Source organism: Gallinula chloropus (genome assembly GCF_964237585.1).
Source record: "Gallinula chloropus genome assembly, chromosome: 13".
NCBI lineage: Eukaryota > Metazoa > Chordata > Aves > Gruiformes > Rallidae > Gallinula > Gallinula chloropus.
In genome coordinates, this window is record NC_140098.1 from 3,387,655 (window position 1) to 3,405,620 (window position 17,966).

At 40.1% G+C, this 17,966-nt stretch overlaps 1 protein-coding gene across 1 annotated transcript; it reads left to right on the forward strand.

Moving 5' to 3' along the window:
* Nucleotides 1-847: 847 nt before the first annotated feature.
* Nucleotides 848-17,920, forward strand: UBA2 (ubiquitin like modifier activating enzyme 2; the record flags this gene model as incomplete). The annotated part of the gene is made up of 17 exons (XM_084269949.1): nucleotides 848-991; nucleotides 4,684-4,767; nucleotides 5,025-5,095; nucleotides 6,227-6,291; nucleotides 6,759-6,859; nucleotides 7,016-7,137; nucleotides 7,750-7,817; nucleotides 9,069-9,190; nucleotides 10,066-10,165; nucleotides 10,665-10,825; nucleotides 11,908-12,001; nucleotides 12,099-12,211; nucleotides 12,661-12,816; nucleotides 13,787-13,883; nucleotides 14,496-14,601; nucleotides 15,329-15,468; nucleotides 16,848-17,920. 17 exons carry the CDS (start codon nucleotides 848-850, stop codon nucleotides 17,027-17,029), a joined length of 1,926 nt encoding a protein of 641 aa, XP_084126075.1. The 3' UTR covers nucleotides 17,030-17,920.
* Nucleotides 17,921-17,966: the final 46 nt, after the last annotated feature.

Genomic DNA, 17,966 nt, shown 5'->3' on the forward strand with positions numbered 1-17,966 from the left:
GTGTTGTTCCAAGGAGGACTCAGGTTTGCGTGGCTATATGAGCTCTGACAGTGACGCTGCTTTGGATGGGGACAAGGTGGAGGTTTTCCTTAGTGCTTTTGTTCTTGCAGGTACCCAGTGGGGGTGGGTACAGCACCTGCCTTGCTACCGCAGTCTGGTGCTCGCAGGCTGCTGGTGCTGTTTTAGTTTGGATTCTTCTGCAGAGTTCCCTGTTGGTTTAGGTTAAATTGCAGTGTTTTGATTGACTTAATGGAGGAGTAATCTAAGTAAGTGTCCTTAAAGCTCTTTGTACAGGTTTAACGCAGGGAACTTGTGGGTTTAAAGAAGAAAAAAGGGGGGGAGGGGAGCTGGAAAGATGGCATGTGTTTGCAGAACTAGTTTTTTTAAGGAAGAATCGAAGGGAACCTTGTTCCCTGCCAGAGGTGGGTCTGGGGCCTGCAGCTGATGCACAAAAAGAGCTGAGGTGGCACCGTGAATACAGGCCGTGCTCCCCACGGGCGCTCGCCCTCCTCGGTTCCCCAGCTGTGGTCGGTGAGCGCGCTGCCCGTGGGACGAGCCCTGGCGGCGGTAGCAGAGAGGCGGGACAGCGCGGGCCCGGGCGGCGGGAGCGGGGCTCGAACCCGCGGCTCCCTCCTCCCTGTCCCGCCCGGGCGCCGGCCCTTCCGCAGCCTTCCTGGGCGGTGCGGGGGAGAGGGCTGGGGGCCTCCCCACCGGTAGGGGGCGCGGTGGGAGAGACGGGCGGCTGCCGCTCTGGTCTCGCTCGGGCTCGCTGTCCGGAGTGCGGCCCGGCTGAGGGGAGCCGCGCGGAGTCGCTGCCTCTGCCCGCCGCTGTTGTTCTCCTGCCGTCATGTCCGTGCCGGTGTCGGGCCCCTTGCGCAGCGAGCTGGCGGAGGCCGTGGCCCAGGCGCGGCTCTTGGTGGTGGGAGCCGGCGGCATCGGCTGCGAGCTCCTCAAGGACCTGGTGCTCACCGGCTTCAGCAACATCGACGTGGTGCGGGCCGGGGCCGCGGCTGGGGCGGGGGCCGGGGCGGATGAGGGGCCGGCGGGCGGCGGCCAAACCGAGGCTGGGGCGCGGGGGAGGTGGGGGAGCGGCGGGGAGCGGGGCGGGGGCCTGTGCGGGGCCGGGGCGGCGGGGGCGCTGTGGCGGCGCGGCGCGGCCCCTCCCGCCAGCCGCATTGTCTGCGTGTTTTCAAACTGCTCCCGGCCCGCCAAAGCGGCCGGGCCAGGCTGCCGCGCCGCCCCTGCCGCCGCGGGACGGGCTCCGCCACAAAGGGGCCGCGGCCTGTAGGCGCCATCCGCGCCGCCGCCGCCTCCGACGGCGCTTTCTTCCGCGGGCCGCCCCGAGCGGCCGTGCCGCTCTGCCCGGGCTCCCCGCCGGGGCGGGGGGGAGGGAGGGAGAGGGCGGTCTTCCCGGGGCAGCAGCGGCTCCGGCCCGAGCGGCGCTGGGCGGAAGAGCGGCTGCGCCTTTCTCGGAGCCCCGAGGTGAAATCTCCTGGGAAATAGCCGTGGGCCGGGTCCGTGCCCGGCCGCTGCGGGCTGAAGCCCCTGGTTGTGCCTGGCACTGGGGGTGATGGTCCGGTGACGGGCTGCAGCGAAAAGCAGAATACAGGGGACACGAATTGTATTTTTAGATGCCGAGTTGTAAAGCTGTCAGCCCGGGAAGTCTGGTCGCGATAGCTTCCCGCGATAGCTCCCCGCGGGGTCTGACTTTCGCTTTTGCTTCCTGAGTCTGGTCTCTTGAGTGTGTATAGGAGGAGCAGAACTGTCAGCAAAACCCTGGTCACCCGGTTTCCCGACGCTTGTTTCTCACAGTTTGTTACTGTAGTTGTGCACAGTTCTGGTTTTAAGAACCCCCAGGAGTGCAGACCCAGCCAGCGCACAGCTCTGTTTCCTTCATTACCCTCTGCCTGGCCTGGAGTCACGCCGGAGAGTTGTGTGTGACAACTTCTCTAAGAAGCTTGTTCTACAGTCAGACTTGTTGAGCAAAGCATATTAGAAACAGCTTTTATCGTACCAGCTAGTAGAAGATTATGGGTGCTGGTTTACCTCGTTGTTCACACAACTCGGGCCTTCCTGCTGAAGTACTTTTAAAAGCTTGTAGGATTGCTTAATTGCCATTCCTGATTGTCCCTTTGATTTGTGTCTGCCACTGAGAGCCAGTCCCGTGAAGGAAACCTGCAGAAGAGTGGAAGCCTGCCTTTCCTGCATGTTTCCCCTTGGTTTTTATCCCTGCCTTAGTGTGTCATTTGTGTACTCCTGCAGCACATTATAATAGAAAAGATTTAATATCTCCCAATTTTCCAGATAGGCATAAATCTCATCGGGATGTGCTTGTTATAGGGAGTTTTTTGTTTTGGTTTGGGGTTTTTTTGTCTTCAAGGCCAACTTGGTTGGACTCCATTAACTTAAGTGCATGTTGGATCGGGGCCATCTTCATATAAAAATATCGTTGGCAGTGTTTTATGCAAGACAGTAACGTTCAGATAGCATACAGTGTGGGTGGGCAAGAGAGTGGAGAGTTTCACACAAGGAGGAAGTTTGCTGTTAGAATAAATTGCTTGTGTCAGCGTTGGTGAATTTGTTGAAGGTTTCCCTTGATTATTAAATAATAACAAGCTTGAACACCTGAAAGTGCTTTCTGTTTCTGTGAGTTGTGAAATGTATTTTAAAACAAAATACTAATGCTGAAAAGTCTAGTCGTTTTGAATGCAAGTCACAAGTGTGTGATTTCATTGAGGATGCTGTGGTGCCACTGTTCTTGCTTATGAAGAACAAAAGCAAATTACTCAAAATCCAACTCTGAATTAAGAACATGAATATATATTCTTAGGAGGCTCCGAGGGCTTCTGACTTGCAAAAACAGGAGCAGTATAAAAGTTAGGTTAACTGTTAAATTCTGGTCTTTCTTAGCTAGATTGAAGCTTCTGTTGAGGTCTAATGGTTTCAAGTGTTCTCTTTGGAAACAAAGTTCTTGTGGCACTGTTTTCAGTTGTAGCTTATGTCACTTATCTCGAGGCAGAATATTAGAAGCCTTCTGGGTAGTGGAAGTTTTAACAGAATTAGGCACTTAATCATTTTCATTTGAGGTTCTTGGGCTTTTGTCTTTCCACCAAAGCTTTCTGAGTGTGTCTTACTAGAGAGGAAAGGAGGTAGAGACGTGTTTCCCTGCAAATACCATTTTCCTGACAAGGTACAAGACCACGAGTAGTTGCTAGGATACTGTGGGTAATAAAGATTAATAGATGATACTCTGCAATACAATTCTAAAACATTGTATATTTTCTGATTGCATCCACAGTAATTTATTTAGTGTTTTAATAGAACTCTTTAGCTGTTGGAGTTCTTTGCATATTAAAAATTAATCCATAAATTAAAAATATGTCTTTCTGGGGAAAAAAAAAAGTTTAATCATGGAGCATGGATCTTGCATGCAAAGGATCCTCAGTGGGAAGTGTGGGGCATATGTTTTTTGTTATTCCATGTTAGGTTAATAAAATTAAAAGCATATGAGAACACCCTTGGTAGGTCATGTTTAAACAACACGCTGCACAGTCGGTCCTGGTAGTACTTTCCCTATAGCTAAAAGCATTACTATGTTGAGTATGTCAACAATATCTATAGGAATTTGGGAGAAATATCTCTGAGGCTTACAAGAATTATGTCCTTTCCCTCCTGGTTAAAAATGTTAGGGACAGAGAAGGATTTGTAGAAAAAGCAGTTAATCAGAGAAACTGTTTGTGTAAAGGAAAAGTAGTGGCAACAAAGGTAGAGATAAGTTTTCTCAGAGTTGTAATTAAATCTACTTAATTCTTGTGGTGAGGGTTAAAGATGTTTGAAATTCTGCTGTTCATCTGCATATATTAATAAATAGAAACATGTCTGTTAGAGGCATTACAGCCATGGCATCCTTTGAGGTTGTACATCACAGGTATTCTGTGGTATGTATTTTAAACACTTTGACTGCACGATTTGATCTTACTTTTTTTTTTTAAGTAAACTTCATAATTTTTAAACACACATCTAGGCAGCTGGTCCTGGTGACCAGCAGCAGAAACCTTTGCCCTGCAGCGTGAGAATTGGAGGACAAAGCAGCCCTCGGTTTACTGATTCCAAAAGCCATGCTCAAAGCCATGCTCAAATACAGAGTAGAAGTACTAATTAGTTTCCTGAGTCGCCTTTCTTGGGCTCTGGGGAAGGCTGGGCCAGAGCCAGCGTTCAGCGTGGCCAGGCCTGGGCAGGGTCTGGTGAGGCCTGTGTGGGCAGATGTCTGCAGTACCTTCTCTGAGTTTGTGTGCTGAAGTCTCAGTAAAATATTTATCCTACAGTAAATCAGACAATTGGTTACTGACTTCCTACTACCTGCAGTGTATTCGTGTGTTGAAATTCCTGTGGCTTTTCAGTAGGGACTCTTTCTGCAGAAAGTTTGTTGCCATGTAGCCCTTAATCTTTGACATAGGGTTCTGCTGTTAGTAATTATTTACCGTGTGTGGACTCCAGAGGTGATTATGTGCTCACCTGTGCCTCTGCCATTGCTGTAGTGCAGATGTACCACCTGTATGCAGGTCTGAAAAGGGCTCTGTGAGGTTTGTGCATTTTGGCCAAGCACATTTGTGTCAAACACTGAATGATTCTGTTCCATTTATTTCTGTAAAAGTGAAATGTCTGTCTCCTGTGTGTTTGTAGATTGATTTGGATACTATTGATGTCAGCAATCTCAACAGGCAGTTTTTGTTTCAAAAGAAGCATGTTGGAAGATCAAAATCACAGGTGAGATAAAAGTCAAAGCTCAAGTCTTATTCAGTATTATTTTATGGACAGTGCCAGAAACATGCCACAACTTTGTTTCTATGGTGAAGAGGTAAGTGTTAGTTGATCTTGACTATCCACAACATTTCATTATAGAAGTAATTAAATCTCTTAAGGTGATCAACTTGCTCAATACTCAACTAGTATCGAGTCTATCTTTAGAAGGACAGAAGAAATAATAAGTGGCTTTTTTTGTTCTTGTTTTTTTTTATTTCTAGGTTGCCAAGGAAAGCGTGTTACAGTTTTATCCAGAAGCTAATATTATAGCTTACCATGATAGCATCATGAAGTATGTTTGTTTTTAAGCTCTAATTACATGTTTTGATTTGCAAGTACTGTGTTATTTAAATGCTACAGTGGTGTGCTTTGAGATATTTTACAAACCTAGTGAAGTAAGAAGAAATAACTGTAAATCTAAGATTGCCATGCACCTGAGTGGGGAGTGTGGATTTTGCATGAGTTTTCTTACACTCTGGTAGTAATCTGTAGTCATTTGCTTATATCTTATTGGCAACATTTACTATATAATTTTCCACACTGTAAGGATGCTCTGATGTCTTGAGCAATATGTAGCTTAAAATAAGTGTGAATGTTGGGTCCATGATTAAAGAAACAAAGTCCTTTGTGTGTATGTGTATAACTGAGTATCATTCATATATGCCCCAAACTGTTAAAACATAATCTTTATGATCCATAACTAGTCAGTACAAGGTTATGTAGATTTTCATTGGCTGTTTCCCATGTTTTAATTTATATTTGTCCAGTTTCTTAAAAAGGTATGTTCTGTAATTGTTTGAACACTGATGTTGTTAGCCACTGAAACACTGACTTGCTGCATCCTTCTCCTGAAACTGTAAAGCTGTTACTCATTGTTTCCTCTCTACTCTCTCTTCTTTGCCACCTTCTTTTATAAATCAGAAAAATGCATTGTAAAGATACTAAAGTGTCAGTATTTGAAAATCTCTTGTCTTGGCTCCTAAGGGGGTGGAGGCACAATCAAAACCAATTGAGCTATCACAGTATAACGAATTCTCAACAGCCTGATGAGCTGTGGTAATTACAGTGTGCATGTTTCAGTCTCAGCTGATGGTTTTTAAGGTCAGTTACCACAGCTCAGCCAATTTACTCATTAGGTCAGAGCACTATAATCACTTTTTTGTTGTCTGCTTGTTTCGTTGGTCAAATTAGTACTAATTGCAATAGCTTCCTTCCAGCAGCATAAAATTCATGCTTTCGCCCAGCTTTAAAATGGGCAGAAGACAAATGGGGCAGTTACAGTCTAGCAGTAAACTTATAATATCTGTAGTTTATCACACAAACATTAGTTCACACTTTGCATGTGCATAGTTTCTGCTGTGGCATAATAACCAACAACTTTGAAGTTTGATGCCATTTTGAGTATTGTTTTTCTCTCCTGTAGCCCTGACTATAACGTAGAGTTCTTCCGCCAGTTTACCTTGGTTATGAATGCTCTGGACAACAGAGGTGAAGTTTTCACTATGATTTCATATTGGAGATGAAAATAGTTGCTTGCTCATAGAAACAGAACTTGAATATGTTCTACTCTTAGTACTTGAGCAATTTCAGTTAAATAATAAGTATCCTCTTAACCCATCTGTAGCTTGACTGATGATTGTGTGCTCCACTAGAAAATTGAAGGGGTAGTTAGTGCTTTTAGGGGTGTTTTGAAAGTCAATGTTAACTGCTGTGTTGCTGCTTTGTGGGAACTGATGAGTTTTGTGTGTATGTATGGAACGATTCAGTTGAGTTTATATTTCATAGTGTCAATGTATTTTGTGTTAATTGGAAAATTGACTTCACGAAAAAGATGTAGTGCTCTATAATGAAATACCACAGGCTAAGGATAAATGTTTGCATAGGAGATTAGCTTAAATTTGGTGAAATAAAACATTCTAATTATTTAAATCTTTCTTTAAAAACTTCATTTGCAGCTGCTCGTAACCATGTGAACAGGATGTGCCTGGCTGCTGATGTTCCTCTTATAGAGAGTGGAACTGCAGGCTACCTTGGACAAGTAACAGTTATTAAAAAGGTTAGGTTGTATATTATTCTTGTGGCTTTAAATCATTAGCTATTTTAGACAACAGGGAGTTGGGTGTTTTGAGATACAGTTACAGGTCATCTGGTAATGGCATGTACTATCAGTAGCCTTCACAGTGTGACAAGTAAATATTTCACTTTTGACCAGGGAGTGACAGAATGTTATGAATGTCATCCTAAACCAACTCAGAAGACTTTCCCAGGCTGCACAATCCGGAATACTCCATCCGAACCTATCCACTGCATTGTGTGGGCTAAGTATTTGTTCAAGTAAGTGATTTTACTTTCAGAAACAGTTACTGAGGTTCACTCTTCTGGTTTCTAAACCTGCAGACAGAGGAAAAATTGGGGGACACTTTTGGTTTTGTGGTGTTCGGTTGGTATTTTTAATGAACATGGATTACAGCAAAAACCTCCAATTCTTTGACCTGGGTCTTGGGCTTGGCTTTTAATTCTTTCAACATAAGAATGGAAGTTTGGTTAGTACTTAGGCCATGCTCTGACATCACAGAAAATCTAGCAAAGTAGTCTGGCCCAGCAGAAGTTAACGTGTTTTTCAGTGTAATGCATCTATCAACAGATGTAAGGTTTGCTGAGATCTTGGAGGGTTGTGAGCAATGCATTCCATACTGCAGTGTAAATATAAGGCTGGCTGAGCTATCGAGTTACACAGAACTGTTTTGCTGAATTCATTTTTGTATTGGACATTTTGTGTTTCAGTGTTAAGTCTCTGTGTGATGAATCCCAGCAACTTAAAAAGCAATGTATGAAGTGGCACTTAGACATGTTCTAAAGTGTATATATATGTTAGCAGATGTTCCAGTCTTTAACCAGATGCAATGAAATTGTAGTGTTGTGTTGTTGTTCTTAATTATTATATAGCCAGTTGTTTGGAGAAGAAGATGCCGATCAAGAAGTCTCTCCTGACAGAGCTGATCCTGAAGCTGCCTGTGAGTAATATAAACTGGCATCTTACCCTGCACTGAAATGTTCTATTTCAGAGGCTATGACTTGTTTCTGGAGATTTCTTAAGGTTCAATTGTTCAGCTCCTTTTTCTTCCTGGCAGCTGGAATATTTGGAGGCCCCTTACTTAAGCAGTGATACCAGGACAATTACAGGAAGGCCTGAGCTGTAGCCCTGTGTCTTAGTGAGCCAACCCTCCGTGGCAGTGATGCTGTTTAGAATCGGTGGGCAGATGTGGTGTGTCAGGAAGGGTCAGTGCAACCTTTGTGAAGGGAAGTGGTTCCTTGCTTGGTTCTGCAGGCCCTTGGAAGGAATCTGCAGACCTGTGGGCAAGCATCTGGCTTATGCAGGCTTGAATCTGCAGGGGGCACTCAGACTTTTTTTTTGTTGAGAAACCTGAAGGAGTTAAGCAGCCATGGGGAGACAAAAGAATGAAGATCCAGAGGTGGATAAACTACCTCAATGATAGAGATAACTGGTGATTAGTGGAGTGTGTCAGGTTGGGGATGGGACCAGTGCTGTTCAGCATATATGATGAAGTACAGTCACTAAGAATTACAAAGATGAGGACTAACTGCAAAAAGCAGTCAAAAGCTTCACAGTGCAGAATGACTGGGCTATGATAAGTAAACTTGGTGCAGATAAATATGAAATTATTTCTCCATGAAAGCAGAGAAACATTCACAAACTTCTGCATAAAGTGATCGTCTCGGAATTGATTTCTTTCAATTAAGATGTTAATAGATCAATGGAAACATCAGCCTGCTACTTACTAGGAATCATGATAGCAATTGCTAGTTGGGACTGATAAAGAAACACAAAATGAATAGCATCTGTATGCATGGGTTATTTTTTTAATACAGGAATAGGCAGGGGTAGGGAGATGCCGGGGGCTGGGGGGAGGCGGTTTGTGTTGAAGTAGAAGACGCTTCAACCATGAAAAGAGCTGCTGAAAGGGGATGGTCAGGGATTTATGAAATTATAACATTATGTGGAGAAAACTAATGGGAAACAATTTTCACTGTTTCTGCCACCAACTGGGGAACATCAAGTTAAATTTGTGAATTGCTGTGCAGAAGCAAAACAGGAGTAGTAGCTCTGTGTCTAATTCAGCTTTTGTTGGGAGCAGTAAAGCCATTTGATGGTCCCTGTGTGATTTTGGTTATTAACTCTAGGGGAAATAATTTGAGTTGATTTTTTTTTTTCTTTTTAATTTGCTAACACACATTATTAATAGGGGAGCCAGCAGAAGCAGAAGCCAGAGCACGAGCATCCAATGAAGATGGTGAGATTAAACGTGTTTCAACTAAGGAGTGGGCTAAATCAACTGGATACGATCCAGTTAAACTTTTTACTAAGGTATCTTCTTTAACCCAAATAAATGTCTGTATGTGAAGTGTATGAGGTGCTTTAAAGTTAAATCAAAACTCAGTTTGGACACTTAAAGCTAGCCATCAATTATGCAATCATGTTATGACTTCCACTGGTTTTGCTGTAGTGTTGATCTTCTACAGCACTTCTTGTTTTATGGCATTCCATCTGTTTCTGTCCAGATGGCTTCAGCACTTGTCCGTACTCTGCAGGGAAAAAACCTTTATCTGAATTACTTTTAATATGAAAAAGGTAAACTTGAATTCTGTAGGCATTTCCCTGGGTATAATCAGAACCAACTTAAGGACCTAAAAACTGTCAGCCTGTTTAATCTTCTCTGTTTAATCAGGTTCTAGCATAGGAAAATACAAATTGGTTTAGGAATTTGCCTTCTAAACAGTTGCTGAAAGTGGGTAAATAGTGGAAATAAGTATAGAATATAATGTTGGTAGGTAATAATAACTGGAAATTCAGGGTTGGTAAGAATCAGGGAGAATTACAAGTACACAGAGAATATAGAGAGTGCTGTAGCAATGGCTTCAGCAGGCACATGACCCCACTGTTTGGACTATTCTTTCTTGAATTTGACTTTACTTCCTCCCCATCCCCCCAATTAATCGGACCTGTGTCTGCTTTATGCAGTAAGTGTTAGAGAATGGAGAATAAGAAGTTTTTCAAATCTGTTTGGCTTTTATTTCCTTCAGAATTTGATATAAATACTTTCAAGGAGAAAAGCAAAACCTTACAAATCTAATGCTGTTTTTTAAATTTCACAGCAGATGTAAAAATAAAGTATGTTGTCTTTTCCTCCTTCCATTTTAATGTTTTGGTTTTTTTTTTTTTTCTTTTTTAATGCTTCCTAGCTTTTCAAAGATGACATTAGATATCTGCTGACAATGGATAAGCTGTGGAGGAAAAGAAAGCCTCCAGTGCCACTGGACTGGGCTGAGGTACAAAATCAAGGTAATTGTCCCTCCTCCCATTGTATGTTTGTAAGTCATCCCTGCTGTTTGTTAATGCACCTATGTGATAGATTTTCTCACTGCCACAGTTGAGTGCTGCCAGTGAACAAATTAATTCTTTGCAATTCTCAGAGATTTAAAGCTTTTCTTTTTTAGAAAATGTTTTTTCTAAAACTGTTTTGCAGTTCTTATTTTAAATACTCACTATTGGCTATAGAAAATACACATTCCAAAAAATTACATCTCAGCTTATTTTAGCAGACACCATAAGCACTGATAGATGTCTTTAAAACTGAATTCTGCTGAAAATTTACATTTGCACACTTTGTGCCTGTAAGTAGTGCCACAGTTGCACTTTTAAATGCAGATCTGTTGTAAAATATTCTTCAATTTAGAAAATAACCTCTTTTTCCAGAAACTGGAAAATCCAGAGCTCTTTGAGAATGCCTCAGTGCGTTTTTATAAGTATTCCTGATGTTAATCTTTTCTTTTTCCCAAAGAGAAAAACACATCTGAACAACAAAATGAATCCTCTGCACTCTTGAAGGATCAGCAGGTTCTCGATGTCAAGAGCTACGCACACTTATTTTCAAAGAGTGTCGAAACCCTGAGACTCCACTTGGCTGAGAAGGGGGATGGAGCAGAGCTTATATGGGATAAGGTCAGCTTGCCAGCTGTAGTCTATGTATCTGCTGCAAATATTAATTGGATTCACTCAGTTTCATTCCATAATAATAATAATAGTACTTGAACAAAATGCCTGGCACCTCACTGAAGCACTTCCCATACGTAAACCTGCTGTAAACACTGTGTTTTGTAACTCATTGCATGTAAAGAATTAACTATTATGATGTAACATAACATAATTGACCAACTTTAAAGAGCACAAATTCAGAAATGTTTGTCAGGTTTTGATTTTTCAAGTATTTTATTAGTGCAGCTTCATTTTTTTTCCTTTTTAGCTTTCTCTGAAATGTGCTCTTACACTGGTTTGTAGCTAGAGTTTTGCAGGCTGGTACATAGTAATTAGCTCTGATAGGTATGTGATATGGGTGTTGCTGAAGAAAAACAAGAGAATTATTTTCTCTTTTAGCACCAGATATACAGTGTAATCCTTCTCTAGTCAGTTGTCCTTTCTCATAAGAAGAAATGTAATTTGTAAATATAGGGTGGACAAAATAGTAAAGAAGTATTACAAGAGTTAGTAAAAATACTCCTTTCTGAAACACCAGGTTTAGAAACTGAGTACAAAATAGTGTAAGATTTTGGATATAGATGTTATTTTAGACATACATTATGATTTAGAGTTCAGGCATTAATTTGGGCATGTGTTATTAATATACTAAATCACAGAGTGGTAAGGGTTGGAAGGGACCTCTAAAGATCACCTAGTCCAACCCCCTGCTAAAGCAGGATCACCTTGAGGAGGCTGCACAGGACAGCATCCAGGCAGGTTTTGAATATCTCCAGAGGAGACTCTACGACCTCTCTGGGCAGCCAGTGCTTTAATTTATTAAATTAAAATAAAAATACTAAGTAAGATTTCTAAGCACACGTTTAAAATATTACTGCTGTGTCTAGCCATATCATCTGAAAGAAGAGGAATATTGACTTCTACAGTCAATATTCAGACATTGTACAGACATTTGAACATCTTTCTGGTTTAAAGGTTTAGGAACCATGTGTTGTAAACGTTTCCCAATGAATAATCTGATTTTTAAATACCTATTCACTTCGTTTTAGGATGACCCTTCTGCAATGGATTTTGTCACTTCTGCTGCGAACCTCAGGATGCATGTTTTCAGTATGAATATGAAAAGCAGATTTGATATTAAATGTAAGGATAAAATATAACATTTCTTTATTTAGAAAATAATTAAACTTCTCATTTTCATGTACTGTTAAAAATCTGTGTACTCTTGCTTGTTTTGCAGCGATGGCAGGAAATATTATCCCAGCCATAGCAACTACTAATGCAGTAATAGCTGGTCTGATAGTGCTGGAGGGCTTGAAGATTTTATCAGGAAAAATAGATCAGTGTAGAACGGTAAGTGTGAATAAGATACTTTATTATTCATTTAAAAGTCACATTTAACCTGTTTGATGACTATTGTGTGTTTTTACTGTCTCTCACTTGTTGCTTCAGTGGATTCTGAGTGTGCTGGGTACTTTCAGCCACAATGAAAAGAGAAGTGGCAGTCTCAAGGATTGTTAAATTCTTCTGATTTTATGAGGATAGGCTGCTGGATAGGAGAGAGAACCGGAGTGACATGACTTGAAATGTGGTTGTGTCGTGTTACAGATGTATCTGGCAATAGCTGGTCAGTCAGCACAGGTGTCATCGTGGAGAGGATGTAATATGCACTTTCCCCCATTCAGAGAGGATTAGGGAACAGGGCAACCTGTGAGACTAAGAGAGTAAGTCTGTAGGGAAACAGGTTTTATGAGTGCTGTTATTTTCTTGAATAACTTGATTTATTCCTGTCTGTCCTCAAGATTTTTCTGAACAAGCAGCCAAATCCCAGAAAGAAGCTGTTGGTTCCTTGTGCTTTGGATCCACCAAATCCTAACTGTTATGTATGTGCAAGTAAGCCAGAAGTGACTGTGAAGCTTAATGTACACAAAGTTACTGTGCTAACACTCCAGGATAAGGTAAATCTTGACAGCTGCAGCTTTCATTTTGGTTCTAATACTGTAAATTACTAATATTTTTTTCTCCAGTCTATTTGCCTGAACATCAGCTGTTTATACTTGCTCCACAGTTTGCATTTCTCTCGGCTACAAGACCTAGATGAGGCAGTGTGCTTGCTCATGTGTGCTTGTATATCTTGTGAAAGAATGTTTTTATTTTGTAACTAAATTTATATTTCATTTGGATAGTTCAGTAGCCACATAGCAGTTGTGTAGTCACAACTGATGGTAATTCTGTCATTTTCTGAAGTAGTCTAAATATTTTTCAGTGTATCTAAACCTGAAGGTTTCAGGCATCAAAAATATAATTATTTAATTGGTGGAAGTAAAAAATAAAATAAAATAAATGCCTGAAAATCAGAGTGATTTGAGTTGGAAGGGAACACAAAAATGAAGTTCCAACCCCCCTACCATGGGCAGGGACACCCTCCGTCAGCCCAGGTTACCCAATGCTGCATCCGACCTGGCCTTGAACCCTGCTAGGGAGGGAGCAGCTACAGCTTCTGTGGGCAGCCTGTGCCAGGGCCTCCCCACCCTCATAGTAAAGAATTTCTTCCTAATGTCTAATCTAAACCTACCCTCTTTCAGTTTGAAGCCATTCCTTCTTGTCCTATCACTACACTAAAACCGGCCTTCAGGAAATGAAAGAGTTTCCATTTAATTAGCAGGTTTTTGCTCTCTGGTAGCATACACATTTATGCATGTCTGCATATGTCTGTGTGTTTGTTTCTTTTTATATATACATGCATATCACACCCATGAACAGATACATACATTTTTTCTTTTAAAATTAAACCTAAAGTTTTCCAAAAAGTTAAACTAACAAGAGACAGAATAACCCAGGCTAAGAAAATCAACGTAATTCAAGGCTCTTTCTGACTTCAAACACTTCTAAAAGATATTGATTAAATAATCTCGTTCATCTTTTCAGATAGTGAAAGAAAAATTTGCAATGGTAGCACCAGATGTACAAATAGATGATGGAAAAGGAACTATTCTTATCTCTTCGGAAGAAGGAGAAACAGAAGGTAGGCATACTGAAGTTTTTTAGGTAAGAGGAGATAAAAACTAGAAGGAAAGCAAGATACGTGGAATGGAAGTATAACAAATATTCTAATATTCATCCTGTAGACTAATATTTGAGGAGAACTGGATTTGCAAGTGTTTGAGTGGCTTGAGAATAGCTAGTGGTATTGTCTACCAGCCTCTATGTCCAGTTCAGCTTTCCTATATAAAGTACTTTCTGCCTGAAGTGTCAGGATTCTTCTCAAGAAGAGTTATCCAGCTGTAAGTGTGCACCAGATGTTTTCCTCTTTTGCAAGTTCTGTTCTTCTTCTTAGATTGTGGCCTTTTCTTGTGATGCTTGTAGGCACTATTGTGTTAAAAACATTATCTCCAAAATGTAATAATGGTGGAGTGCTTGAACATGGTTCATTAGGCGTGGTAACTAAGTCCAGCGTAAGTAGTTTTAACTCCTGATAGGCTTAAATGTCATCTTTTACTTGAAATATAGCTAATAAACGTTGATCTTATGTTTCTACATAAAACTTCTGGAGTACTCATTTCCTCATACTTACTCAGCTGTAAAGGATCTTTACATAAATAGCTGTAGACATTGCAGTTGTTTGCTATTTTTGTAGCAAATAACCACAGGAAATTATCAGACTTTGGAATTCGAAATGGCACTCGACTACAAGCAGATGATTTCCTCCAGGACTATACACTGTTGATCAATGTGCTTCATAGGTAAGGATTCTGAAATAATTAGTTTTGTGTGTATATGTAGAATGGTTCCACAGGTAATTTCCTACTCAGAATTTTCAATTAATAAATAAAGCTCAGAGATTAAGCTGCAGAAACAAAGCCCAGAGGTAATTTTTTTAATTAATTTATAGAGTTTAGGGATGTTTTTTGTTGTTGGGGTGTGTGTTTGTTTTTTTACAACAGTAATTGGAAAAAAAACTTTATTTGAATAATCTATTAATACACAACATAAAAATACAGTACAAAACTAAAATTACTGTTGGGGCAGCCAGCAGGTGGGAAAGAGCTGTTTCAAAAAACAGAAGAGCAGCGTGCTGGGGTAGTAGATCCTCTGCTTCTCTACCTGTGTTCAGATACAGCAATGCAAATAGAAGTCAGTTTGAAATAATTGGTGTATATATTTAATCCTAGATAAATAATATACATACTATATACAGTAAATTAATATACTGCACTTTCAGTGAGTATAAGAATGGGGCATTGAGAAAGCAAGGTAAGCTCAGGTAATGATTTTTCTTATTCCTAAGTATGAATAGACAAAGCATAAATTATAAAGGAAAACTGAACAGATTTTTTTTTCTTCTTTTATTATGCTTTTCTCATTTTGTAATAGTGGCAGGGTGCTCTGATACCTGAATGACGTCCTTGTGAAAAAAGATAGGGTTTTATTTTCACTTGGTTGTTTAAAAACGTGTATATTTTAATGCAGTGAAGACCTAGAAAAAGATGTAGAATTTGAAGTTGTTGGTGATACCCCTGAAAAAGTTGGTCCAAAACCATCATCAGAGCCAGCATCCAAGAACATTACCAATGGTAGTGATGATGGAGCACAGCCCTCAACATCAACAGGTAAATAAGTCATCATTATTAAATAAAATAATCTTTCAGTAGTGCAGTCCAATTAAAATCATTGTCTTCAGACTTAAGACTCTGCCAACATGAAATAAAAAGCATTTAAGGTGCCTCATAAATAGAATATTACATAGCAAAATGCACTTTTATAATTGTTAAAAAATACATATTTAAGATTGTTACAAAGGTTTACAGTGAATACAGCTTGAAATTCAATTATTTAACTCAGAAGGGCTTGATAGGGTGTCAGCATCATCTGCACAGTGATTTAAATAAGGTTAGACCCATCCTATCTGATAATCACAGTGTTGCTTGACAAACAAAGAACCAAATTCGTCACTTTCTCCCTACAGATTAAAAATTGTGGCTGTCTTTCACCATGTTTCATTTTGTTAGTTGAAGACAAAGTCTTTATTATCCACTTACAAAATAATCTTTCAACTGTCAAGCAAAGCATGGCAAGAAAGTAGTGTTTGTAGGGAGGAAGAAGTACCATCACCCTCCTCAAGTAGTGTTTCTTTCACCATACTCACAATAGTTTAACTTAAATCAACATGGGATGGTTAAGCACTGAAAGCTAATGTACTGGAAAAGTTGTGCTGTTTTATAGGGATGGTGTATGAATCTGAGTACTTGTGACAGATGTAAGTTAGATATCTCTAGTTCTGCCTTACACTTCTGGATCGTGTTTCTTTGCCTGTCAGATGGTCCTACTTAACATACACACACAAGTATGTGGTCACTTCCACTTGCCTCTTGTTTCAGGGGAGATTAAATGTTGAGTATTGCTACAATTTATTTCAAATTATATAGAAAAATGTAGCATAAAATTAGTTTTTACAGTGAATTTGTGCTTCAAAACAATCCGCTAGATGTCTTGAAAGTTCTCATTTGGTTCTGTTTTCTGTTCTTTATTCTATCCTTTAGCTTTTTAAGTCTGCTTACCCTTCCACTCCTCTGTGTCTTTGCATGTTCCCTCTCACTCGTTCAAGGAGTATGGCTTCTAGTGGGAGTTTGGTGAATGCACTAGTGAAAGGAGAGCCTGGACTCCAGCTCGGTGTCCGTAACAACAGTTCTGTTCTCAAGGCTGCTGCAGATAGTTCTTCTATTTTGTACATGCAAAAACGATCATGCTAACGAAGGCTTTTCCTGTATTTTGGGGTTATTGCAATATTTTTCCATGCCTATTTTGCAGTGATTTCAGAGAATCACACAGAATACTCTTGCATCTGACCGACAAAGAATGTGGATAAAGAATGCTCCAAGATGTAGTTGTTGTATTAGGAACTTTATTATTTTTATGTATGAAATTTGGGTTGATAGTAGACTTAACTTTACAGTATCCATTTGAATTTAAAAAACCCCATATTTTGCAGCTCCAGATCAAGATGATCTATTGATTATTGATTCTGAAGATGAAGGTACTTCAAGCAATGTTGATGATGATATGGAAAACAAAAGCCGCAAGAGAAAACTAGAAGATAATGAGTGTGTCAGCACAAAGAGAGTGCGTACCGAGCAGACAGAAGAGCAAGATGAAATTATAGCATTAGACTGAACATGCTCCTTGACAGAATGATTCAGATAATGTATTACAGTTACATCATGTTATGTTGGGATGTGAAAAATGTCCAGAACTAGATTAATTTTAAGGCCTTTGTTCCATGTGAATACCAAACCACTGGCTTGAATAATTTGTGTCTGTTGCTCTTGATGATAAAGCTCTCATCTCAATAGACTCAGAAGTTTTTCCATATTAATTCCATATATTAAATGTAGTAGAAACATAGTTTATGAATACTTACAGATAAGTATTTGCTTAAACAGGAAAAAAGCATGTTATATTTGTGTAAATACCTTTTAGGTATAATTCAGTAGGACGCAAGAAACCTACTCTTGTTTAGTAAAGGGTCATCATCTGATGCCAGGATTTTAAGTAACTATGTTTTTATTCTTTGCTTGAAGAAAAATATTTTTAGTCTAGTCCTAAACATTTTTCACACCCTGAACAAGTAAAGAAAAAAGATTAATAAAGCAAATTAGTGCCATGTTTCAACAGTGTTCTTAAACTTCAACTGGCACTATGTACATTACTGTAAAACTGTTAATTTACTCAAGTTTTTCAGCTCGTACTGCCTGGTATGTCAGTGTAAGAAGCAAATTTTGTGTATTGTTACAGTTTCAGGTTATTTATATTTGATGTTTTGTAAACTCAGATACTACTACTATACTGTACATCTGATGGACCAAATAAATGACATCTGAAATACTTGCTATATTTGCTTGCACAGTCCAAGTTTATGCTGACTTATGGGATTTTACAATGTATAGCCTTCAAAAATTACTGTATTATTTTCATTTTTCTAAACATAACCTAGTAGTACAGAACTTAAGCTTCACTTGTTTGAGGTGAAAGGGGAATTTTTTTAATAAAAATTTTGTGAATGTGTTTGTTTTCCTTGGACAATCAATTATTGGCCTCCTCAGTTGGAGCA